Source organism: Sparus aurata, chromosome 13 (assembly GCF_900880675.1).
Source record: "Sparus aurata chromosome 13, fSpaAur1.1, whole genome shotgun sequence".
Taxonomy (NCBI): Eukaryota; Metazoa; Chordata; class Actinopteri; order Spariformes; family Sparidae; genus Sparus; species Sparus aurata.
This window is the reverse complement of record NC_044199.1, coordinates 26,071,986-26,095,602: the sequence shown is the minus strand read 5'-3', so window position 1 is coordinate 26,095,602 and position 23,617 is coordinate 26,071,986. Positions and strand designations below refer to the sequence as shown.

Sequence of the window (23,617 nt, the reverse complement as noted above, 5' to 3'; positions counted from 1 at the left end):
TAATCAAAAGCGATTCATGCTGTGAAAAAAACATTTTAAAAAAACATAATACAAGCCATGAAAGCAGATATGTCACACTGAGAAGTCCAGACTGAAAACAGCCGAGGAAACACATCTTTTCTTTTGTTCCTCTGTGTTTGTTTCTCCTTTTGTTTTCTGTACAACACATTCAGTAGAATCCAATCGAGTGTACAGACAGGACAGATCAATTTCTAAAACACACCCAAGGCGTGAAGAGAAATGACGCTCTCAAAGGAAAAATCCATCCCGAAATATTATTCAATTGACAATGATTTAAAACTAAATTTCCTGGTTTCAGTTCGTTATTGTGAGGATTTGCTCTGTTTGTTTCTGTTGTGGAACAGTAAAGTGAAGATTTTGTTTTTTGCACTTTTGTTCAGAGAAAACAAAATGTTTAAAGATGTCCTCTCAGACTTTTACACTTTTCTGACATTCTATCAACTAAATTAGTAGTTGATTGAAAGTTAGCAGCAGATTAGTCAAAACTTAAAATATTCATTAGATGCAGCCCTAATTGGGAATTCCATTCCTGTGGATGATTGGTCAGCTGGTGTAGACAATGGGGTTGCTAAATATGTTCAGCAGTCACAAAGCTGAAGCATTTTTTTTTAAATCTAAAATATAAGAGATAAATTTAATCTTTAGCCGCAAATGCTCATGTATTCAATTACTTTTACATTTTGCAATTAATGCCTTTATCCGCTCAGTCAGAGAAAAAAACATCAGTTTTCTCTTTTATCTTCGGCATGTGACACCTTTTAATCCATTGTGGGGATTTTCAGTGGAATCTGTTTTCATGCTTCATGACGTTTGTGATCTGATGAATTCTTAATTGTCCATCCTCTGTGTTTCAGTACCTAAGGACATTTCTGATTAACGGTCCCCCTGGTTACGCCCCATATTGTGAGGAAAGGTTGAGGAGGACGTTTGTCAACCGCACGAGGACCCAGCCGCCATCTTGGTTGGAGTTACAGGTGCCGAACGTGCTCTCTGCTCTTTATCAGTCCTGAAAAGTCTTAAAAAGCGTTAAATTCAGTTTACTCCAAAATATTAAAAGTTAGGCGACTTTATACACATGTTTTAATTATTTAACATATTCACAATACAACGGCAACATTAGGCAAAATAACAACAAAGTGACCAGCTTATATCATATTAAACGTTTGTGTTTATGCTCGTTAGGTACACGATTGGATCTATTTTAGGCACAATTTCACCATGAATTTAAAATCAGCACACTGTCTCTCATATAACTTAATACTGATATCCAGGAATATTTTGCTCGAACAAGAGATGACCAGATGGTCTGTGCTCTTTTACACAGCCGCCTCTGATGGTTGTCCTCATTATCCCCCGATTAACTGAACTTAGAGTTATGAACCCTTTTACTGATCACTTTTTACACTAAACAAGCATCAACAACACGCATACAATCAGTCAAACATCAGTCAAACGCTGGGAGATTTTACCTCTGAATGATGTGACAATGAGGGTAACTTGATGGCTTTTTGTGCTTGTGAAGATGTGCAGGGGTTGTTGTTCCATCTTGTAATCAGCTTGTGATGTAGAGATGTGTCAAAAATTAACTGAGTGCACTTACAGTTTGCATCATTTAAGGGTTGAAGGCCCTCGGATTAAATTTTACAGTGCTGCTTAAAAGTGACATTTGTAGGACATTACAATAAATCACTGTGGAATTATGCACTCGAACTTTAATGTGTTGCTCCTCAGGCCACTAAATCTAAGAAGCCCATCATGTTACCTGTAACGTTTATGGATGGAACCACTAAGACTCTCCTGGCAGACTCGGCCACCACAGCCAGCGAGCTCTGCAACGCTCTGGCAGACAAGATCAACCTGAGGGATCGATTCGGGTTCTCGCTGTACATCGCCCTGTTCGACAAAGTAAAGACCACACGTTCCGTCATATACTTAAGCTTTAAAACCTCATTGAAACAGTTTATATGTTGACCCGTTAAAAGTCAGTGTGATCTGATAAGATGTAGCTTGTACACTGACAGGTGTTCTCTGTTTAATGCTTCGTTCAGGTGTCGTCACTGGGCAGCGGGAGCGACCACGTCATGGACGCTGTCTCTCAGTGTGAGCAGTACGCGAAGGAGCAGGGCGCCCAGGAGAGAAACGCCCCCTGGAGGCTGTTCTTCAGGAAGGAGATCTTCAACCCCTGGCACAACCCGGCCGAGGACTATGTGGCCAACAACCTCATCTACCAGCAGATCGTCCGAGGGGTGAAATTTGGAGAGTACCGCTGTGAGAGGGTGAGCGGCTGCGTTTGGTTTATCATGCAGCGGGCGTGTCTGAAGGTGCTGTATTGATTTGTTTATAGAGGAGGTCGATGATCAAAATGAAGACACTGAATTTTCCAGCTGGTGTTGGTGTGCATGTCACGTTCTCAGCACGCTTTAATGAAAATAACCACTTCAGAGTTTATAAAGCAGATTACTGTGTGGAAATCAATGATGCCTCCAATCCAAGTTTCCAATAACGATGAACGGCTGCCTGTAATAGTGAGAGTGACAAGTCGGCTCAGTGAGTTTAAAGTCCTTAAGTGCTGACAAACCTCTGAGGAGAGAACAAGACAACTTGATGCAGGATTCCTGGATTGGTAATTTTCAGAGATTGAAAGGTTTGAAACTACAAACATATTGAGAAAACACATTTTTGTTCTTCTATTTTCTGTAGTTTAAGTTATGAAAGAAAGAGGACTGAACACAGACTCTCTTCGTCAGCTGTGTTGTTCGCCTTCTTTGCAGGTCATGTCTCCATCTTGTGGTTAAGTCAAAACAAAGCAACCGAAAGAAAAAGCAATAAATCAAACTCCACGTGTAGTTTCCAACATAATGTATCAAATCTAAATGATAAAAGTTGAACTGAATTTATAAGAAAACATCAAGTGTAGTGTCATTTATATCCAAAATCCAGATCCAGATTGCCGCCTCACTTATGGCAGATCACTTTCTCAATGCCTTTTAAAACTTAGACTGGAAAAGTCGTGCTACAGGGACAAAATGTAGGTGAGACAGCTGGTGGACAGATTACTGATTGATGCAGTTTTTTTTTGTTATTGTGTCATTCTGTGCATGTCGTATAGAAAAAGAAGCCAAAGGGGAGATAAATCATCTTTAAAAATGAAGTTTGAATGTAAAGAAAGTCATTTTTAACACATTATGGAGTTATTCCTATTTGGCTCCTAAAGAAGATGTACGCTCAAATGTCATGAATACAGAGCAAATCTATATTCAAAAGAAAGAAGCAGGTTGGTCAGTGTTTGGAGCTCCTCTTTCAAGCTGTTAAAGGAGAACTTTGGTCGATTTAAACATGCAGCTTCATTGCTCAAGCTACCCTTGACTTGCCAGTACCGAAGACGCGAACAAATTTGGTCCAGCCATTACAGAGCTCCGTGAACGAAGATGTAGCATTGAACGCTAACAGCATGGGGTCAGAACTTTACACTGTGTTTTAAGCGTCTTAACATGCTCCACATCTCACACCAAAAGTTATGCAACATCAGCAGACACCTTAGCACACAGCACTGTAGCGTGTATGACTCAAAATGAATAAAAAAGTAGTTAAAATAGTGTGTTTGTGCAAGCAGCTACTTACCTGTTTGTTGACATCCGTGTGTTCCGGTAGCTAGAACAAACTAGTATATCCATCGAGTGTGCGCTTAACAGGCTTAACAGGCTATTGTAAGGCTCATGACTGATGACAGGCTGTAACATGGACATGTACATTATGAACATAAACACGAAAATGCTGGATTACGTTTCCGTCTCCGCCAGTGAGGGAGTAAGTGCACGCTCGACGGATTGACTAGTTTGGTCTAGCTATCGGAAGAAACGGATGTCAACAAACAGGTAAGTAGCTCCTTGCACAAACACACTATTTTAACTACTTTTTTATTCAGTTTGAGTCATACACGCTACAGTGCTGTGTGCTAAGGTGTCTGCTGATGTTGCATAACTTTTGGTGTGAGATGTGGAGCATGTTAAGACGCTTAAAACACAGTGTAAAGTTCTGACCCCATGCTGTTAGCGTTCAATGCTACATCTTCCTTCACGGAGCTCTGTAATGGCTGGACCAAATTTGTTCGCGTCTTCGGTACTGGCAAGTCAAGGGTAGCTTGAGCAATGAAGCTGCATGTTTAAATCGACCGAAGTTCTCCTTTAAGAGTTAAAAGACCACCAGTACTCTATAAATATGCATGGTGAAGGTGCTTTATCAGCCATAGTTTCCTGTCATCCCTCAAAATCAGAATAAGAACTAAAATCATATTTATTGCAGAATGCATTTTCACAAACAAAGAATTTGCCTTACAGGCATAGCCAAAAGCAAGTACTGCAAGGCAAAAAACAAAATAGAAAACAAGACAAGTGCACAGTAACACATTGTAAAAACAATAAAAACATTACGTACATATGATATTGAAAATCACATACAATGAAATGCAATAAGACATATGATAAAGGATACTCAATAGTTTTAACCATATTTATAACAGATTCCTTAAAATCTAAATTTGAATCTAGAACCACACAAAGTAGCAGTTTAACTGGATAAAATGTGACAATCACAGAAATTCTTCTTTAAAACGACATAAATTCAAATCAGCATTGCACGAGAAAATACTGAACATTAAATTAGCTCAATAAAACCCTTATGAGAGTAAAATGTGTGCAGTTTCGGTTCCTCCACATGATCTATACGAATGATTTTTCCATGTTCAAGATGTTTGACTTAAAAGGGTTGTATACATTTCAAGAGAAACTGACTGATGTCAACCAGAAGCTACTGACTAAATGGATGTCTGTAAAGGAACAGAAAGTTGTCAGTCACCAGATCTCATGATCGTCTCTATGGCCTGTGTCTGTTCTTCAGGAGGAGGACCTGGCCGAGCTGGCCTCTCAGCAGTACTATGTGGACTACGGCTCTGAGATCCTCCAGGACCGCCTGCTCAGCCTCATCCCGTCCTACATCCCCGACAGAGAAATCACCTCCACTAAGACTGCCGAGAAGTGGGTCCAGCTGATCATCAACGCCCACAAAAAGGTACCGAGACTGACACCTCTCTGCTGCTTTCTGAACAACTTGTGCGACAGTAAATAATGACACCCTTCTGTTCAGGGATTACACAGCAAAAGGAGGCCGAACACGCAGAGGGTGAAGGAGGACGTGGTGGATTTTGCTCGTTTAAAGTGGCCTTTGCTCTTCTCGCGCTTCTATGAGGCCTTCAAATTCTCAGGTTGGTACCATGAAAGCAGAAAACACTCTCACTGTGTCTACTGTGGGTATCTGTGGGGGATTTCATGGATATATGACTCTGTGCTACCGCAGGACCGAGTCTGCCCAAGAATGACGTGATCGTGGCGGTGAACTGGACTGGAGTTTACTTTGTAGATGAGCAGGAGCAGGTCCTTCTGGAGCTCTCATTCCCAGAGATCACTGCTGTGTCCAGTAGCAGGTACTAACCCAGGGGGAAAACAGCCCAACATGTTTTGTGAGAGTTTACTGGAAGTGGAGTGCAAAAGAGCAGGAACTAATGAAGCGAAACCAATGATCATTTATCAACAGGAAAGCTGACATCAGCAAAAACATTGTCAGGGAATATAATCATTTTAATTATGGTCCAAATTCTTTAATAAACGGAAGAGTTTGGTAGTTTTCTTTGTCATGCATAATGAACAGTCTTTGGTTAAAGTAAAATGTTACTCTTCCAGAGGGGGTAAACTCCAGGGCCAGAGTTTTACTTTGGCCACCATCAAAGGAGACGAGTACACATTCACGTCCAACAACGCCGAGGACATCCGAGATCTGGTGGTGGCCTTCCTCGAGGGTCTGAGGAAGAGGTCCAAGTATGTGGTGGGGCTGCTGGACTGTCCCAACCCCGGTAAGACCCGGTGATGGTTTTAAAAAAGAAATTGTGCTTTGATTTTTCTATGTTTGAGAGCATAAAACTGAACCATAAGTGTCCTTTTTTTTCTTTTTAAAACGTCTTTATCTGTGATATTCATCTTGCAGCAGGAGTCGACTCCACGTTCCTGAGTTTCTCCAAGGGGGATCTGATCATCCTCGACGAACACGTCGGAGAGCACGTGATGAACTCCGGCTGGGCTCACGGCATCAACGACAGGACCAAACAGAGAGGGGACTTCCCTGCCGACTGCGTCTACGTGCTGCCCACAATCACCCGACCTCAGTACGACTTAGTGGTGAGTTAGGCAGCAACGGTCATCACCTAACAATCCTGAAATGATATGAGCTGTAATTCAGTGTAAAACTCATATTTGGCTTCTCAAATGAGTGTCAGATATTGTGTTTCTACCTCGAACAGAAAAAACATCTGTGGATATTCTTTGTCTCATAACTTCTCGATCCCTTCTTCTCTCGCCCTCCCTCTCAGGCTCTCGTGACCATGACTCCTGATCAGAGGAGAGAATCCATCGGTTTGTCCAACATAGCCCTTTCTGACAAGGAGGATAAAACTAAAGCCTACACGCTGGAGGAGTTCTCCTACGACTACTTCAGGTGTGTTTCATGATCCTTCACTCATACATATGAGGTGTGTCGTCGCCTTTCCAGTGTCATCACAACCTATTCTGTGCTCTGTGTGTTTCATTTTCTCCAGGCCTCCTCCTAAGAGCACTCTGAGCAGGGTGATGATCTCTAAGTCCAGAGGGAAGGAGCGTCTGTGGAGCTGCACCAGGGAGCCTCTCAAACAGCCTCTGCTAAAGAAAGTCCTGGCTCACGAGGAGCTCTGCCAGGAGGCCTGCCTCGCCTTCATGGATATCCTTTAATGAAGTGTGTGTGTGTGTGTGTGTGTGTTTTCTGAATGTGGTTATGGGGTAATTTGTAAGATGTAGGCAGAATTTTAGTTTATAACATTCAAACACTACTGAACTGAACTGCAGAAAGTGAAGAAACAACAGTGCTGATGTAATGTCAAAGATGCCTGTGCAGTGAGATGTTTACTGAAGTTAGCAAGCTAAACCAGCTAGCCCCAGCCCTGTCTAATAATACCACTTGGTACCTTAAGAGATGATAGTCTGTGGCAGCAGGTGTTAAACTCTCTGTTTTCTCCCTAAAACAAACTTCACTGTGAATAACTGAAGAATCTGAACATTTCTTTCCCTTTTCTCATGTTTTTGTCTGTTGTTTTCTTGTTTCCTGTATAATAGTATTTTGTTTATTGTAGTAAATTACTGCCAAACAACCATATCTCCTGGACTGTAGCTGCCAATATCCGATAGATTTTCTGCTCCAACATATACATGCCCCCTGTTGTCCTTGACTTCAGCTGCACCTGTGATGAAGTACATGGGCGACTACCCGTCCAAACGGGTCCGTTCAGTCAACGAGCTCACAGATCTGATCTTTGAAGGAGCGCTGAAGGCCGAGCCGCTCAAAGACGAGATCTTCTGTCAGATCCTCAAACAGCTCACCGATAATCACATAAAGTACGCCCGAAACACACACACACAAACGAGATTTCAACAACACGGTGGTCAAAGTGCGGTTTTTCTGACATAACTGGTGTGTGTGTGTTTGTGTGTGGGTGTGTGTGCAGGTACAGTGAGGAGAAGGGCTGGGAGCTGCTGTGGCTCTGCACTGGTTTGTTTCCTCCCAGTAACATCCTGCTCCCTCACGTCCAGAAGTTCCTCCAGGCCAAGAAACATTATCCGCTGGCTCCAGACTGCATGCAGCGGCTGCAGAAAGCATTACGGTATCACATTCACAGGCACACGCACCTCTTCTTCTGTTGTGCTCAGTTGACATCAGTTTCCTCTCTAATCTCTGTTATTCATTTGTAGAAATGGATCGAGGAAGTACCCTCCTCACCTGGTGGAGGTGGAGGCCATCCAGCACAAAACCACTCAAATCTTCCACAAAGTGTATTTCCCTGACGACTCAGATGAGGTCAGTGACGACTGAAACATAAATAATATTCAACAACTGGAAAGTTAATTTGGGGTGATTATACTGATTGCCATTAACAACACCCTGGTTTCACATGTTAAGCAGTTAGACTGAGAGCATTTGAAATTTGCATTTAAAAGAAGACTTTTTTTTATAATAAATAAAGTCCGACTCTTACTCATGTTTCCATTTTCTGCTACTTAATACTTCCACTCCACTAACATCTAAATTGACAACTTTAGTTACTTGTTACTTTGCAGATTGCATGCTGCATCAGAGTCAAATTAATGTAATGTTAAAATAATGTCATTTTATCATAAGTGACAACAGCAAAAAACATGCTGATTCTGTTCATCAGACAAATCCTGAACATCAGATCTGATAATTAACCAGTTGGTAATGAGTTGACTCACAGTATACAGTTTATACATGAATGTAAATATATGTATAATTTACTTTTACTGGTACTTTTGATGTTGAGGTACATTTAATATCAAATACTTTAAGAGTTTTACTCAAGTAGGTAGGAGTTATTTTCCCAATTAAAGTAATATTTCAGTCTGATTGCTTTATTTGTACACACATGTATGACTTTCAGGTAGTTTTTACAACACTGATGTTAACAAACCTTAGTTAAATATTACCTATCAGTCTGCATGAGTCTTCTCTACCTGTGAGATTGTTACCTTGTGTTTAGCATTTACCATTAAACATTGTTTGCTCCTTTTGTTGCTGTTATATCATCTGCCTTTAACACTTTTACATTTTATTAAAACATCCAAAAGGTTTGGAATGATTTTTATCATTCTCAAAAGGTTGGAAAACAGCTGGAAATGGTTCAGCATTGTCCTTCAATTAAACTAAAATCATGAAAGCAATCATAGTTGGAGATTTACGGTCTTCACCCAACATCATCAGCATTTTATACTGGCCCTTCTGTGAACATTTTTGCCATATAAATACACATGTTCCTCATGGTTTTACACTCTGACTCATTTGGCTCTCACAGTATTTCATCGAGCAGCTGTTTGTATTCGCAGGTGTTTGAAGTGGAGTCGAGCACCAAGGCCAAAGATTTCTGCCACAACATCTCCGGACGTCTTCTGCTCAAATCCTCCGAAGGCTTCAGTCTCTTTGTGAAGATTACCGACAAGGTGACGACCGCAGTACCTGCTTTCTACTAAATATAGACTTAGTAACTTTGGCCACCACAAGATACAAAGTACATCTGAGTCACCAGGCAAAAAGTACGATAGCTACCGCATCTCTTTCAGCTAGATGAATGCATACTAGAAAAAATCTCCTCGACCCATTAAATTATGGATTAAAGGCCGTTGTTTGGCCTTAGGTTTTGTTTTATTTCTTGATATAATTGTTCATGTAGTCGGTTGGTTATAAAATGGTAAAACATGGAAGGGGGATCTGTTGGAACTTAAAAGGGGGCTGGTTTCATCCATCTAACGGTGTCTACGATTTATTGCATTTTGTATGAATTTAAATACACATTTTTAAAAAGACACATCGGTAGCGGCGCACATGAGAGAAGTAGGCCTTCCTTCCGGTGTCTGACCGACTGTGAATAAAACATGAGACACTTTCATGAAAACATTCATTCAAAGGCTTTATGATCTGTGATAGTCATGAACAGACCTCGGCTGATTGTTTGGTTGTTGTTTTTAACACTCATCTCACACATAACCATGTTCAAATGCTGATTTTCTGGCTCTGCAGGTCATCAGTGTTCCTGATGGCGACTTCTTCTTCGACTTTGTGAGGCACCTCACCGACTGGATCAAGAAAGCCAGACATGTGAAAGACGGTAAAGAAGATGATCTGTTCTTTAAAGCTCACGTGTTTTATAGTTCCCACTGATTTATGTTCCTCCAAATGTTACCTGTTGGGTGTGCAGGTGTGGTGCCTTCACTGACGTATCAGGTGTTCTTCATGAAGAAGCTGTGGACGAACACTATGCCAGGGAAAGACTCCATGGGTGACTCCATCTTCCACTACTACCAAGTGAGTGTCAGCATTCAGATCCTTTAAGTAAAAATACTAATAAAACTCTGAAAATATTCCACGTAAATGTTGACATTTAAACTCCGCACGCAGACATGCAGTATTTCCGCTTCTCTCTACAGGAGCTGCCAAAGTATCTGCGAGGCTACCACAAGTGTCCGAAGGAGGAGGTGCACCAGCTGGCAGCGCTGATCTACAGGGTGAAGTTTGAGGAGGATAAATCAAGCTTCCAAAATATTTCCAAGATCCTGAAGGAGCTCGTCCCTCAGGATCAGATCAGACACCTGTCCCCCGACGACTGGAAGAGGGTGAGCCGACATTTCAGAGCAGCAAAAAAAAACCTGAATAGAATCACGGGTTTCATGGCAGAAGAGTCCAACAAACGATGACACATTCTTGTATTGAACCAACCCTCAGAGTGAAATGTTTATCTCTCCCTGATTTTTTCCTGTTTCTTCCTCTCAGTCCATCATGGCGCTGTTCAACAAGCACGCGGGGAAAACTCGAGAAGAAGCAAAACTCTCCTTCCTCAAGATCATTTACAAGTGGCCCACATTCGGTTCTGCCTTCTTTGAAGTCAAGGTAAACACGTTTGCTGCTGCTACATATTTTCATGTTGTTTTATTGTTTTGTCTTTTAGTCTTTTCACTGTAAGTGGTGAAAGAAGTACTCAGTTCTTTTACACGAGCAGAAAAAGCAATGCTGCATGTAGTAGCACTCTATTACAAGGTAAATTCAAGCATTCAGGGTTTTACTTCCATAAAAAGGCACAAAACTATTAGCGTTAAATTAAAAACTCTCTTCCAGCAGGTCAGTTTCAAAATAAAGTATATTTTATTTTATAACTTTAACTACTTTGTGTACTGCTTGGTTTAATGGCAAACTGTTACCATGTATTAGTTGATTTGTGAAGAACTGTAGTGGAGAACTGTAGCAGAGTAGACGAGAGAGATGAAGTGGAAGAAAACAGAATTTCAAGTAACTCAAATGTGTCAATGTACTTCTCCACCACCAGTTTTATTTTCATTTCTGTTCTTTGTTCCGCAGCAAACGACCGATCCAAACTATCCAGAAACCCTCCTGATAGCTATCAACAAACATGGAGTCAGTCTCATTGATCCCAAGTCTAAGGTGCGTTTAGATTGAAGTTTAATTTGGGTTTCTTTTCATTTTTTTCCCTCCTTACCGTTTTCTGAAAAATACGATCCGAGCTATTTTTCACATCAGCTTTTATTTGTTATCTGATCAACATTGTATGTGTTTGGGGCAGAATACATCACATCTGCTCCGAAAAAAAGTAGCGTCCAGTACTGTATCTGAGCCCATCTGACTCGTTATATTTCCTGCAGGACATCCTCACCACTCACCCCTTCACTAAGATCTCCAACTGGAGCAGTGGAAACACGTATTTCCACATCACCATCGGAAACCTGGTCCGAGGGAGCAAACTGCTGTGCGAGACCTCACTGGTGAGACGCTGAACGCACTGTTATCCTCACATTTAAATGGAGTGGTAAAATATCCCATTAAGAAAAGTACTTATATATGTGTAGACAAGGCCTCAAAATCTCAGGAAATATTTTTTTTGATAACCTCAGAAACAATTAGTCATTTAGTACAGGCTGTCTGACCTTTGACCTCAACCCCTCAGGGCTACAAAATGGACGACCTGCTGACCTCTTACATAAGCCAGATGCTGACGACCATGACCAAACAGCGATCGACCCGAGGCAACAGCAAGTGAGCAGGCGGCTGGAAACTCATCGATTACGGTCAAACCAATGCATTTCACTCACTCACAGTGTGGATACAAACTTATGTCATCCATGGACTGTGTTCTTTAAAATGTCCCACAAAGTGTTTCCAAGGCAGTTCATTAGTGGTTAACTGTGACACTGTAATGCCAACGTTTTCATTCATGTTATGTATCGGCCCTGTCTTAAATCTCACGTATTGCCTTTAAATGATATTTTCCCACCATTGGCAATTTGGATGTCTCTCTATGAGCATTAATTTCACTGTCCTCGGTTGATTACCTTTGAGCTGTAAAGTTCGGAGCTCTCAATACAATTATTAGACTTTTTGAGACAGAATTTAACGCCCCAGTTTTTTTTGTTTTTTTTTTAATTGCCAGCATCTCTGTCAAGACATCAAAACAATATCCTAGACTTTAGTTAGATTTACAAACAAAAGCTGATCCCTCACTTTCACTGATGACCAAAACAGATTTGTTAATTTGTTATTCTTGTTAGTATCTTTGTTATCAGCTCACCAATCCAGCATCAATTATAGTCTCTTCTGAATGTTTTAGATCAAATCTCTTAAAAAAATAGACACCAAAGCAAACCAATCACTCATTAAAGGACTGTTAGTCTACTTTTAGCTTCCTTTCATGTCATCAGTTTGTTTGTCAATTCATGCAGTCAAACGTATTTGAATATGAATATGATATGTATGAAGAAGAAACTCCAGTGCTGTGAACTGTTGTGAGTTAATCTGGTTTTAAAACGTATTTAAGTATAACCTTTTATTTTTTTTCTTTATTTTTTTATTGCAATGTTAGTCATGGATGTCCGAATGTGTGCCACAAAGTTCAAACACCACCTCCGTGTATGTTGATCCACGGTAGTTAGCTTTAGATGAACAGGTAAAGTAGACAGTGACTGATTTTATGTCTTATTTACTAAATGTACTGAAGTATTAGTGTTGATTTGTAAGCACCGGGTCATAATCATAAATATTTGTTTATATTAAGGAGAAATTGTTTCATCCATGATGTGATCACGTTTCCTGATGTAGACATGAAAAAATGACATTTTGAACAGAGACGTTCATTTCATATTCTTTTAATTTTGATATGCCAGATTATGAATTTATATCTTAGAGAGATATCTTTTTATTGGCTGTTACAATGCAGTTTATTCTATACATGGAGATTTTTGGTTGGAAAAATATGCAACAATCACTTTTGGTACCGATTAACAAACAATATACTGAGTGTTATTTGAGGATATATGTAACATATTTGCAATAAAATGTCTAAAAATATTTCATATTTTGTTCAGTTGTGTATTTACATTATACTAAATGTTTTCAATGATGCTGAAACCCAAGACAGTTTAGTCGTGTAGTGCCATTTAATTTGGTTACCTTATGCTAAGCTAACCAGTCGCTGAATGGAATTTAATAAATATAAAAGCGGCCCTTTAAAAAGTGAAATCTTTTATTTCTGTGATTAAAAATCCCTTTTACAAACATTCGACTTAGAGGAACATCTGTGATAAAACAGCGGCTAACAAAGTGAAGAAATGGTTCCATCCCTTTATTTCATTAAAGTGCATTTGACACAGTATCATGGTGAGATCTTACAGGTTGGCAGTATGAGGCTCAGGGTTGCCAGGTTGGCATATGGTCAGTGTTCAGTCACAGTTGCCAGGTTGAGTGTCCTCTCTGCTTGGGAGTTCGCACTGGAGACGGACCAGATATCACTCATCTCTGTGATGGGAGGCGGAAAAGCAAAAGATTGTTTGATTTTAGTCATGTTAAGACAGAAACGGACACCGCTTGAGAGGGGAAAAGCTACAGCATGAAAATGTCTCAGCCTCTGGAGCAGAAATAACAACCATTTAAGAGCGTTAGACTTTGGCTTCAATTGGAAATGATTGCCTTTGCCTGAATTTTCATTAACAAACCATAATGCATTTCTTCAGTCTCATCCAAAATACACTCACGCATCAGGCTCTAAAGGCAGAGATGCAAATGTTACATCCTGTCTTAATTGGTTAAGAGACAATACACAGTAGGAAACAAAGTCTCTAAATCTCAGTTGTTAGTTTTTTTCAGTCCTCCCTATTTTTAACAATAGGGATACCTGTAAAAAGAAAAACTTGGCGTGTACATATGAAACAAAGGAAAAACACAAAGCAAGTCACACTTCTTCACTGCAGCTCACCTGTTTTAAACTTGCTGTAAGTGCCGTTGTCCAGCGTAATTTTGCTGCCCGAGCAGAAAGCCAGTCCTCGCTCTCTCCACCTGCCAGAGAACACAACATGTGACTCCTGTTTCACAAAGATCCAGCTGCCTGCTTGGGTCACTGCCACATCTACAGACAGCTAGCATCTTCCTGCCAACCACTCTGTTTTTAACTGTGTGTGTGTGATTCACCAGTGAAAGACGAAGATGATGAAGATCAGCAGGAGGGACAACAGATCGGTGAGAATCCACATCAGGTTATACTCATCTGGAGTCTGACACACAAACAGATAACAAAGGGAGCAGAGAGGTCCGTGTTCCATACGCACTGTTTACAGTAATATGTAAAGGTATAGGTAATAACTGAACTTTAGTTCTATTCTGTCAAGACAAATGTAGTGGAGTGAAAACTGCATCATAAATACTGAAGTAGAATAGCTGAAGTGTTACCATGAGGAACAGCGGTGTCCTCATGGTGCTGAGGAGCTGTGGAGCGTTGGTGGTGACCGAGTGGACTCCACTACACCAGGCCAGAGAGTACAGCCACGGCTGGCTGATCACATACAGGTTGGTGGTGATGTTCACTGCAGCGTACTCCCTGTGCGCAAAGAGGGGGAAAAGTCATGATGTGTCACAAAATAAACAGTCTTTGACACACACACACACACACACACACACACACACACACACACACACACACACACACAGACCTGACGAGCTCAGTGGACATGGAGCTGTAGTGCAGGTTAAGTTTGATGATGTGGTTCCTCTGGAGCTCCTCTAGAGGGAGCCGACTGCCTGATGTCTGCTGGAGCTCAGGATCCATCTCGTGGACGAGAGCCCGCAGGTCTGACGGCAGCCACAGCACCTGGAGAAACACACACACATACAAACACACACACACACACACACTCAGAAACACACATATAGTGGGCAGGGGCTGCTGACCTAGGCTCTGGTACCAAGCCCAATCCACCCTCCCCTCCCTCACTTATTTCATTCACATTGTTATTCTTTTATTTATTACTGATTGATTGGCTGTCTTTTTTATGGTTGTGTGTATTACCTGTCTTTTTATGGTCTACGTATTATGTGTACTGTGAGCTATGGGATACATAGAATTTCCCTGAGGGGATGAATAAAGTATCTATCTATCTATATAGATGGACAGGAAGTGGTCAATGTGTACCTTAAGTGTCATCATGGGGAGACTGGGGTTTCTGGTATAGATTATTATTAGAAGTTTTTCTGACATAATCCGTCAACCATCACACAGCCTCACCTGCGCGGAATGAATGGAAGACTCGTTCTGGATGACCTCCAGCGTGCGTTGGATCCAGGTGTCTCTGTACGGGTGACCTCTGGGTGGACGGTAGAGGTCAAAGATCACCAGCTTGTCTTTCTGAGCCGCCAGCTGCAGGAACGCGCGCAGGCTGCACACCGGCTGTGTTCCAGCCTCCCGCCGCTCGTCTGCTCCCAGAGAACCGACTGTTCCAAACGGATCGTGCTGGAGGGGACCATCATCGATGTCTAATTAATACTGTGACATAACACGCTGCTCAATATGTTCCTCATCTACCAGCTGATGTGACGCATATGTGGTGATAACAACCATGTATGTTTGTACACATCTTTACCATTCTGCCTGTTTTGTATACTTTTTACATGTGAAGTTGTTTAATTGTGCATCTGAAGTTGTATTTAACATGTTAAGTGTGCACATCTTCTTCACATCTGTCTCTTTAAGTCAATTTCTAAGTCATGAAACTTACTCAAGCTCTGACAAGCAAGTATTCACAAGCACACATTTGAAATACTTTTGCTTTTTTCCAGTTTGATTTTAATGGTGAACTCTTCCAAACCATTTGAACTATTACCTAGTCAGTTTGATCATCTTGCAGAGAATAACTCTGTTCGGCTTCAACTAATAATGTCTTGTATCTGAAAAATATGACTTAAAACATGACTTTATTGTTAAAACTGCAGATTAAATTTCTGTCAATCAACAAACCGACTGATTCAAAGATGAATGTTTCAGCCCTCCTGTTCAGCATGTGGGGGGAAAAAAACTTGATTATGTCTTCTTTGGCTGTGGAATAAGCAGTAATAATCACCACAACAGAGCAGCCTTAAATAAACTCAATACAATGAAACACTCTGCTGTGAGTAACTCACTGAGAGGAACCAGGCCCCGGCGTTCAGGGTCTCCAGTTCAGCCCAGGTGAACATGGCAGCCGGGTTTTCAGTTCGATTGGGGAAAACCTTGTGGACGTTGGTGGTCCGTTGGAGGGTGTGGTCGTGCATCAGGAAGGGGACTCCATCAGAGCTGCGACCACAACATGACAACAGTATTATCTAGAGCGGCCAATATAACAGAAAAATCAATTCAACCAAGCCGCAGTTTAGAAAAGTTGATTGAACCCTTTGGTCCCTTTTAAAATATTCATATAATATACACATAGATGTTTTACGCAGTGAGCTGCTGACTGACCTGATCGTGACATCAGTCTCCAGACCTCCACTTCCTGTTTCCACAGCCTTCTGAAACGACATCAGTGTATTTTCTGGAGCCAGCTGCAAATGGAGTTACACACAATGATAGGTCATCTGAACATTCACCTGATGGTGTTGAAACTCATATCTGTGCTCAGGACATGGAGGGGATACACGCTAAGAAGTGCAAACATTTTGACAGCACTTTTTACAGTGTATAGAGCTGAAGGGAAGCATCGTGCCTAGACTACAAACAACGGGACAGGAAGGATGTGACAGGGTTCCTGTATCCAAACACCACAAACACACAGTATCACAGAACTGCACTTTGCACAGATTTGTCGTGTCTACGCTCAAAAATCTTGTAGTATAAGGAGCAGGAAACTTGAAGTGAAATGAGTTTCCTGCCCTTCCTGGTCATTTTGCTGGTGCAAAAAGAAAAAATCTTTTCCAGAATAATTGAAGAAATATTGATTATTGTAGTCAGAGTGGTGATCAGTCAATTAGGAAAATGAATCGGTAAATATCCTGCTAATCGGCTGCTAAATGTTTTTTTTTGCGGGGGGGGGGGGGGTTTGCTTAAATCTGACAATTTCTGAATATACTGTAACAGATGGCAAAGAACATATACAATCTCATCTAACTTTTAGACTTTTCGGGGGAAAAAAACAAGCTAACTGAAGACATCACTGCGGGCTCGTTGTGAATGAATTTTTATTTCTTTACTTTTTTCAAACATTTTTTTTTTTAAGATAAACTCTTAAATCAAGAAAATAATCCAGAGTTTAGTTTTGAGCTGTAAACAAAATTAGTTGCAATCTTCAATTTTCTATGCATTCCTGTTTTCGTCCAGAGGACTCGAGTCTTTATGCTGGACTGGATCAGGGTACCAGTATCGCATATTGCCATCAGCATCAATTAACCGAAAACACAGTGGAAAATTATTCAATATAATTACAAGAGGATTAATGACCAAAGTTGTTATTCTATTACAGTGTAAAGTGTCTCACCATGGGGGCTCCTCTGTGGCCGATGAGGGCCGGTGCAGGGCCCAGGGTCCCCTCCTTTTTGATACAAGGAGAATACAAACCGAGGGGCACCAAGTAGAGAGCAGACAGGATGCTGACATAGACCCCCATGATCAGGCCCCGCCTTACTGAAACACAAACCACACTCACTCTTAGTTCAAATGAAAGTTTACTTGCTAATATCTTATTAATCGAGTCACATAATCTGGATCAGGGTGTCTGCAGGTCCTAAACACTCTTATAATTGATGTAATAAATACTGTCCTAAACTTTCAACATTTAATCGTCTTTAATTATCAAATGTCATCATTTCTTCATGTCAGAATCTCTTCTGCGTGAGTCCACATTTTGTTTTTATGTGTTAAAATATTTTAACCTACCACTGAACCTAATATTGTCTTTATACTTTATACCTCCACACACTAACCGGTTGGCAAAATGTAGATTAGCTCACTCTACTAACCATATTCCTCTGTACAGGACCACAACATGACTCTATACTTACCTGCAATGCTTGCATTAGAAAACATGATTGGTCCAAAAACCAGCTGCGAATTTGGTTAAAGTAATCTTAAAAAGGTCCTGAGTCCTTAGGTCTGACACATGTACATACAGTTACTTACCAGTGTGATCTTCAAAACAGGTCAAATTCAATTTCAAAAGCTTTCTTTTTTTATACGGGGAAGGGCCCTTGTTAGTTTTAAAGTTACAAGACAAGAGCAACTGTAAAAAATTCAGGTCTGGGCAAAAAAAAAAAAAGAAAAACATTTTTTTTTACACAGCTTATGTGAAGGTTAAATAAGACATAACCTGTTAATTAGTGAGTTTTATAGCTGCTGGTATGATGATTTATACAGATGTGGGAGTCTTCTCATCTTCTCTCATCAAGAAATCAAATAGGAAAAATGTTTCTTAATTCTTAATTTTCTATAGAGAGGCCTTTATTGTTTTATTTGACATTGGCACAACTTTCATGCAAACCAAATATGTGCACCTCACCTCTGCTGTTCATACGAAAGAAATGCAAAGCTATCGGCCAAGCCAGCGCCGTCATCAGTAACACTCCACCCAAATGTAAATAAGGTGCCGTCACCTGGTCAGGTTATCAAACAAAACAGGTGTCAGGAGTGTGAACCACACTGAGGAAAATATGAAGACTGATGGGAGGAGGAGGAGAAGGAGAAGAAGGAGGAGGAGGAGGGGAGTCACCTGGAAGGAAAGTAGTAAAGTCTTCCATTCTTTACTCCACAGGTCAGACAAGACGGCCGTGGCTACGATGGAGAACATCAGGCTCACTAGGATCCCGATCTGACAAAGAGCACATAACAACATAACAACATAACAACATAACATCCGTCCGCTGTTCTGTTTGTATCATCCGTGACACTTTGACCATTAAATAAACATGTTGATTCTGCAGTCAATATAATAACTGGACTTGTAGGTGAGACAAGGAGAGTTTAATAATAATAATAATCTTTATTTACCTTGTGACTCCAGTGTAAATAGAGTTTCTGGCCCTCTGACAACAAACACACAGCCAGCAGCTGCACAGAAAAACACACATTCAATCTGATTAACTGCACACAGTCATGGTATAACTGCAGTAGTAGTCACACATAGACCAATATTTACAATGCAGTACATGATATCATACTCTGAAGACAGGTATGACTACAGCACTTTAGTCTCAACTACTGTGCTCAAGACTGGCTGAGACATCCCTCTATCTCGTTCAGAGGAGAGCAGTTTTTGCAGACAGTAAAGAAGACGACATTTACACCACTCTCATGTCTGTATGTCACGTATTTGACCAGAGCTGAGAGGTTATTAGCTTAGCTTAGCATAAAGACTGAAGGCGTTCGTGGATAAGTATATATCTGAACTTTCACCGGAGCCAGGCTAGCCGTTTTAATTTTCAGTTAATCAGTGTAGCACTGAAAGCTAAGCTGCTCTGGCTCAATAATTAACGCACAAACACGAGTGCAGTATCGATCCTCTCATCTAACTCTCTGCAGCAGAGTGAATTAGCAATTTTACATGATGTCAAACTATTCCTATTGCTCTTTTATCAGTGATGCGTCTTCTCCTCACCATGAGTACAGTGATGTAGGTGAAGAAGCCTGCGGCGATGACGAGCAGCACCACAGACCAGGGAAACCAGAAGCCCAGGTTCCCAAAGTTAAACCTGCACATTCGAGGGCCAATTCAGGCCCACGGGTAGAGACGGAAAGACTGTTAGTGACTGAAACAACAACTCAAGAAACAAAACAGAAGACCCATGAGGATTTGGCATGTTACTCCGCTCGCGTATGAAAAAGCAACGGTTGTTTTTACACATGATTTGGCATGTGACTTTGTTGTCAGTCCATCAGTCGTGCGCATTCCCTCACAACTCAATGTTGATGTGTGGATGCAGAATGAACATAAAACAAACATGGTTTGCAGCTGTAGATTTTCAAAGATGGTGGATGAATTCAAGTGCTGCAAGTACTCAAACAATCATTAATGTTAACCGCCGCAAATCCCACAACCAAGTTCCCCCAAAACACTTTTTTGTGCTTTTTAGACAAGGGTAAAATCATGTCCTGGGACTTCGCTGAGACTCTGACCCCTACAGAAGAAATGCACGAGTTCCTCCAAGTATGTGAAATATTACATCTTTAGAACAATCATTTAACTAATAATTAATTATTTACCAAACAGTAAAACAATCTTCCATCTTTTGACTACAGGTTGTTTTTATCCCTAAATGCACCGGCAACTATTCACTCAGTGGAGCTTTAGTTTGTCAAATGTCAAAGGCTCATCTGGTGTGAGCGTCTTTAAACAAAGACTCATAAAATCTGGTTTCTCCTGCAGGCCTTATTCATGGCTGAAGCTGTGGTTGGATTACCAACAGGGAAAACAGAAGGTGGTCCACGGAGCTCCAGATTTACTGTGTGTTAACTGTTTTGCGCTAATTTAACTGAACTGTTCTCAGGAATGCACACCTCAAAGCACAAAATCCACTGACACGATGAGGCCTTAATGTGATTTCAGCTTAATCACCTACTCTTGAAGAGGGTCCCTGCTTCATAATCTAGTCTGAGAACCTTAATTGTCTCAATTTTGTGTTTCTTCATGTATGTTAGACATTCTCAAATTACATTTCATCAAATGGCCACACAGCAAGCCTGGAGCTGCAGAAAGCACTGACAAGCTGCACAGAAAGTGGGGTGAACAGAGGGTTAAACACAGGGCCAGCAGCTCCTTTCTACTCCTGGAACAGGTCAACACTACTGTGGCTACAGCGAGGTGATTACACATGATTGCACTATAAACTGCAGTTATGACTCAACGCACCAGTCGAAGTCATTGTAGTCATTCTTTGCTTGTCCCCAGAAGTAGAGAAACACCAGTGTTAAGCAGAAGGCCGCCACGAGCAGAGCGAAGCTGATGCCTTCCAGCTGTCAAAAACAACAAAACATGAAACTCAAGTTGTTTTGAATCGTACTTTCACACAAAGCGTTATTTGCTCCAGTTATTGCCTTGTCTCTTGGAATTCGGTCTTTGACCTCCAGGGCGAGAGAGGAATTTAAACAGGAAAGCTCTCTAGTGGCTGTGATTGTAAAAAAAAAAAAAAAGTCAGTTTCTCCAGACTTTTATTTCAGTAGGACTGGAAAGATTTCTTGAAAGGCGCTTAGATCGTCGTGAGAAACTAAAACTCTCACTTGAAGCCCATTAATTCACCATTTTGCCTACTGAGATGGACAATGAGTGGACCAGATGTGGCCAGTGCACCTCTTTGTGTTGGACGCTGGTCTGACCTTGCTGCAGCAGCAGTCTCCCGGCTGAGTGCAGTTCCTCTCGTAGCGTCTCCACTGGCAGCCGTACAGACCGGCCAGACACGACACTAAAGGCTGGTGCTCGTAGCGCCGCAGCAGTTTAGCACGAAGACCACGCAGCCGGCCGAACTGCAGCTGGGATATCGTGGACGCCATGTGCTCACAAACACTCCGACACACCTTCCATCCTGCTTACTAAAACACAACAAAGTCATATGGGAATCTCTCATGAAATACCACCATAATACTCCTACACAGGTATCACAAAGTGTCACACCTTAATATAGAATAGAACATTTAAATAAATAAACTTACTTAAATAATGACACCGCATTCTGTAATATTTCTGTTCAGACCTGAAACATGACTAAAAAACAACTACACATAAAATGGCGAGTGTGAAATCTTGAATTCCTCGCTACTTCCAGCCCCAGTTAAGTCTCAGCAGGAAAGCTGCTCGGCTCAGGGCGACAAGAGGTCTGTTCTTGTTTACAACTCTGTAAGCAAAAAATAAGCGTTGCTCTGTTGCAGTTTCCAGAGAAGTAAAAGCTTCAGATCTACAGAAACTGCATTCATTTGTGTTGACCTTGACCCTCTTCCCAGCTCTTGTGCAAACTCAGGCGTGTTTCAGGTGATTATTGTTGGCTGCAGGGCAGAAGGACAGTTCACTTAATTGTAATCCTCACTGAGTGATGGTTTAAAACTACGCTTTTGTTGCAATTAACTCGATACAAGTTCTGTTATCGATAAATCAGCTGAAAGACATTTAATCACCAACTATTCTGGAAATCGATGAATAAAATCAGTCATTATTCAAGTCACAAATGTCAACGCTTTAGTGGTTCTATCTTTTTAAATGTAACAACTTGCTGATTTTTTTCTTTACTTTTTATGATAGTACACAATTACGTTTTGGGTTTTGGAAAGTGGGTTGTTGGCCAAAAGAGGAAAATGAAATTAAAATAATTGGCAGATTACGTGCATATACTGTATACTGTAGTATCCTACTTAATAAAAAAGGATATGCAGACAGGTTGTTAAAAACTAACTCACAATGGAATAAATGTTCAACCGTCTGTGAACTACTGGGGTTTGTACTTTAGTCATGGCAATTTCTTACTGCAGACCTATTAGTATGTGTACTCTGCGTGACAAAAAATAACCTGTTGTTTAAATAAAATTCTTCTGCAGTAAAGCAACAATGAAGGACATGCATTATTAATGCATAACTGCAGTCTAAGTAAGACAAACCTGTCAGCGGTGTCACTATTTGCAGTGAAGGTGCTCTGGAGAAATTTCTATTCAATAATCAATCAATCAATCAATCAATCAATCAAATTCAGTGTTGTCTTTCTTAAAGGCATAAACACAACAGAAATTAGCATTAACAACCTGCCGTTATGATGGTAAATCCCGCACACATATTATGGTCAAACGTTTCATCAAATCGTATTCACACTGTGTAGATATGATATGCATCCCAAGCAAGTGTTATATGTCAGCCGAATTAAAGTCGGCATCCTAGTCATTCGTGAAACCTGTTGATTAATTAGAATCCGCAATCCGGTTTGGCAAGCGAGCACGTTAATCTCAAAATGACGGATTTTTATAATTCAGTCTGGTGATTCATTCTCCAGAAAAGAAAGAACGGGATCTATTGAGACCTAGTTAGAGCTAAAACGTGAAACTGATCATCACCCCAAACACACCGATGCCAAAAAGCTGGTTCAGTAGCGTTGATGCGGCCGTACATTATTCTGATATCAACATGTACCGTTAGTTATCTTTACCTCCAGGTCGGTTCTCCTTCCCGATGAACGGAAGAGAAGCAGCCGCAGTGCGCAGTTCTTCCTCGGTAATCCGATGTGGACCTGGTGGCCTCGGAGGATGAGGTTGTGTCAAGCTAACCGGAGTTACTCATACATAAAATACTTCCACTTGCAGTTTTTAATCTGGAGAATGTATTTCTAGTATCACATCTGGGTCGGATTAACGGACATCTAGCTACAACAGTAGTGTAGCTAGCATCGCCATCTTATACGCTTTAGTTTAATGTGACTGAATCAGTGATGTTTTCCATTTTAAATTCACATTGGAGCGGAAGCAGCACAGATAACATTTGACAGGAAACACCAACATTGTTATAAAGGCTAACAATTAATATTGTGACTCAGTATGGAGAATGAATACAGCATTACAATGGGAAAGCGAAGACTCGACTAAAATAAACTAGAACATGCTTTTATTTTTGAAAATTACCGCGGAAATGGTTCATGTGAATAGCGTTTAACTTTACATGTGTTGCTGTTGATGCCCTACACCAGACCT

The 23,617-nt window shown here is 40.9% G+C and overlaps 2 protein-coding genes across 7 annotated transcripts in view; one reads left to right on the top strand and one right to left on the bottom strand.

The window, feature by feature from the left end:
• The window catches only part of myo7ab (myosin VIIAb), a 45,073-nt gene extending 32,056 nt beyond the window's left edge, over nucleotides 1-13,017 (top strand). For 4 of the 5 annotated variants that reach the window (XM_030438215.1, XM_030438216.1, XM_030438212.1 and 1 more), the window contains 21 exons: nucleotides 876-995; nucleotides 1,753-1,926; nucleotides 2,070-2,297; nucleotides 4,918-5,088; nucleotides 5,164-5,281; nucleotides 5,374-5,500; nucleotides 5,757-5,926; nucleotides 6,058-6,248; nucleotides 6,440-6,564; nucleotides 6,665-6,822; nucleotides 7,340-7,493; nucleotides 7,604-7,759; nucleotides 7,848-7,953; nucleotides 8,994-9,107; nucleotides 9,685-9,772; nucleotides 9,863-9,969; nucleotides 10,092-10,277; nucleotides 10,435-10,551; nucleotides 11,017-11,100; nucleotides 11,319-11,438; nucleotides 11,621-13,017. In XM_030438215.1, the coding sequence (XP_030294075.1) occupies nucleotides 876-995; nucleotides 1,753-1,926; nucleotides 2,070-2,297; nucleotides 4,918-5,088; nucleotides 5,164-5,281; nucleotides 5,374-5,500; nucleotides 5,757-5,926; nucleotides 6,058-6,248; nucleotides 6,440-6,564; nucleotides 6,665-6,822; nucleotides 7,340-7,493; nucleotides 7,604-7,759; nucleotides 7,848-7,953; nucleotides 8,994-9,107; nucleotides 9,685-9,772; nucleotides 9,863-9,969; nucleotides 10,092-10,277; nucleotides 10,435-10,551; nucleotides 11,017-11,100; nucleotides 11,319-11,438; nucleotides 11,621-11,713 (2,907 nt within the window). In that variant the 3' untranslated portion in view covers nucleotides 11,714-13,017. The remainder of the gene's footprint in view (nucleotides 1-875; nucleotides 996-1,752; nucleotides 1,927-2,069; nucleotides 2,298-4,917; nucleotides 5,089-5,163; nucleotides 5,282-5,373; nucleotides 5,501-5,756; nucleotides 5,927-6,057; nucleotides 6,249-6,439; nucleotides 6,565-6,664; nucleotides 6,823-7,339; nucleotides 7,494-7,603; nucleotides 7,760-7,847; nucleotides 7,954-8,993; nucleotides 9,108-9,684; nucleotides 9,773-9,862; nucleotides 9,970-10,091; nucleotides 10,278-10,434; nucleotides 10,552-11,016; nucleotides 11,101-11,318; nucleotides 11,439-11,620) is intronic. The other variant, XM_030438213.1, reaches the window with a different exon arrangement.
• Nucleotides 13,018-13,174: 157 nt separating this feature from the next.
• On the bottom strand, nucleotides 13,175-23,399 carry gdpd4b (glycerophosphodiester phosphodiesterase domain containing 4b). Of its 2 annotated transcripts, XM_030438249.1 has the most exons (17): nucleotides 23,080-23,399; nucleotides 21,605-21,656; nucleotides 21,272-21,484; nucleotides 20,808-20,911; nucleotides 19,557-19,650; nucleotides 18,950-19,009; nucleotides 18,672-18,770; nucleotides 18,462-18,555; nucleotides 17,445-17,590; nucleotides 16,433-16,515; nucleotides 16,117-16,267; nucleotides 15,224-15,448; nucleotides 14,652-14,809; nucleotides 14,392-14,539; nucleotides 14,134-14,216; nucleotides 13,922-14,001; nucleotides 13,175-13,464 (listed from the first exon to the last, which is right to left on the bottom strand). In XM_030438249.1, exons 3-17 carry the CDS (start codon nucleotides 21,443-21,445, stop codon nucleotides 13,382-13,384), a joined length of 1,782 nt encoding a protein of 593 aa, XP_030294109.1. In that variant the 5' UTR covers nucleotides 21,446-21,484; nucleotides 21,605-21,656; nucleotides 23,080-23,399; the 3' UTR covers nucleotides 13,175-13,381. The 2 variants fall into 2 exon arrangements, with proteins under 2 accessions (XP_030294109.1, XP_030294108.1); XM_030438248.1 differs by lacking the exon at nucleotides 21,605-21,656 and having other exon boundaries at nucleotides 23,080-23,398.
• Nucleotides 23,400-23,617: the final 218 nt, after the last annotated feature.

Excerpts from the sequence above, each read along its gene's own strand:
- gdpd4b (XM_030438249.1), bottom strand. The coding sequence starts at position 21,445 with ATGGCGTCCACGATATCCCAGCTGCAGTTCGGCCGGCTGCGTGGTCTT. Across the intron at positions 16,268-16,432 it reads GAGACTGATGTCACGATCAG|CTCTGATGGAGTCCCCTTCC; the intron begins GTCAGTCAGCAG and ends TTGTGGTCGCAG. Across the intron at positions 14,002-14,133 it reads ATCATCTTCGTCTTTCACTG|GTGGAGAGAGCGAGGACTGG; the intron begins GTGAATCACACA and ends GTTCTCTGGCAG.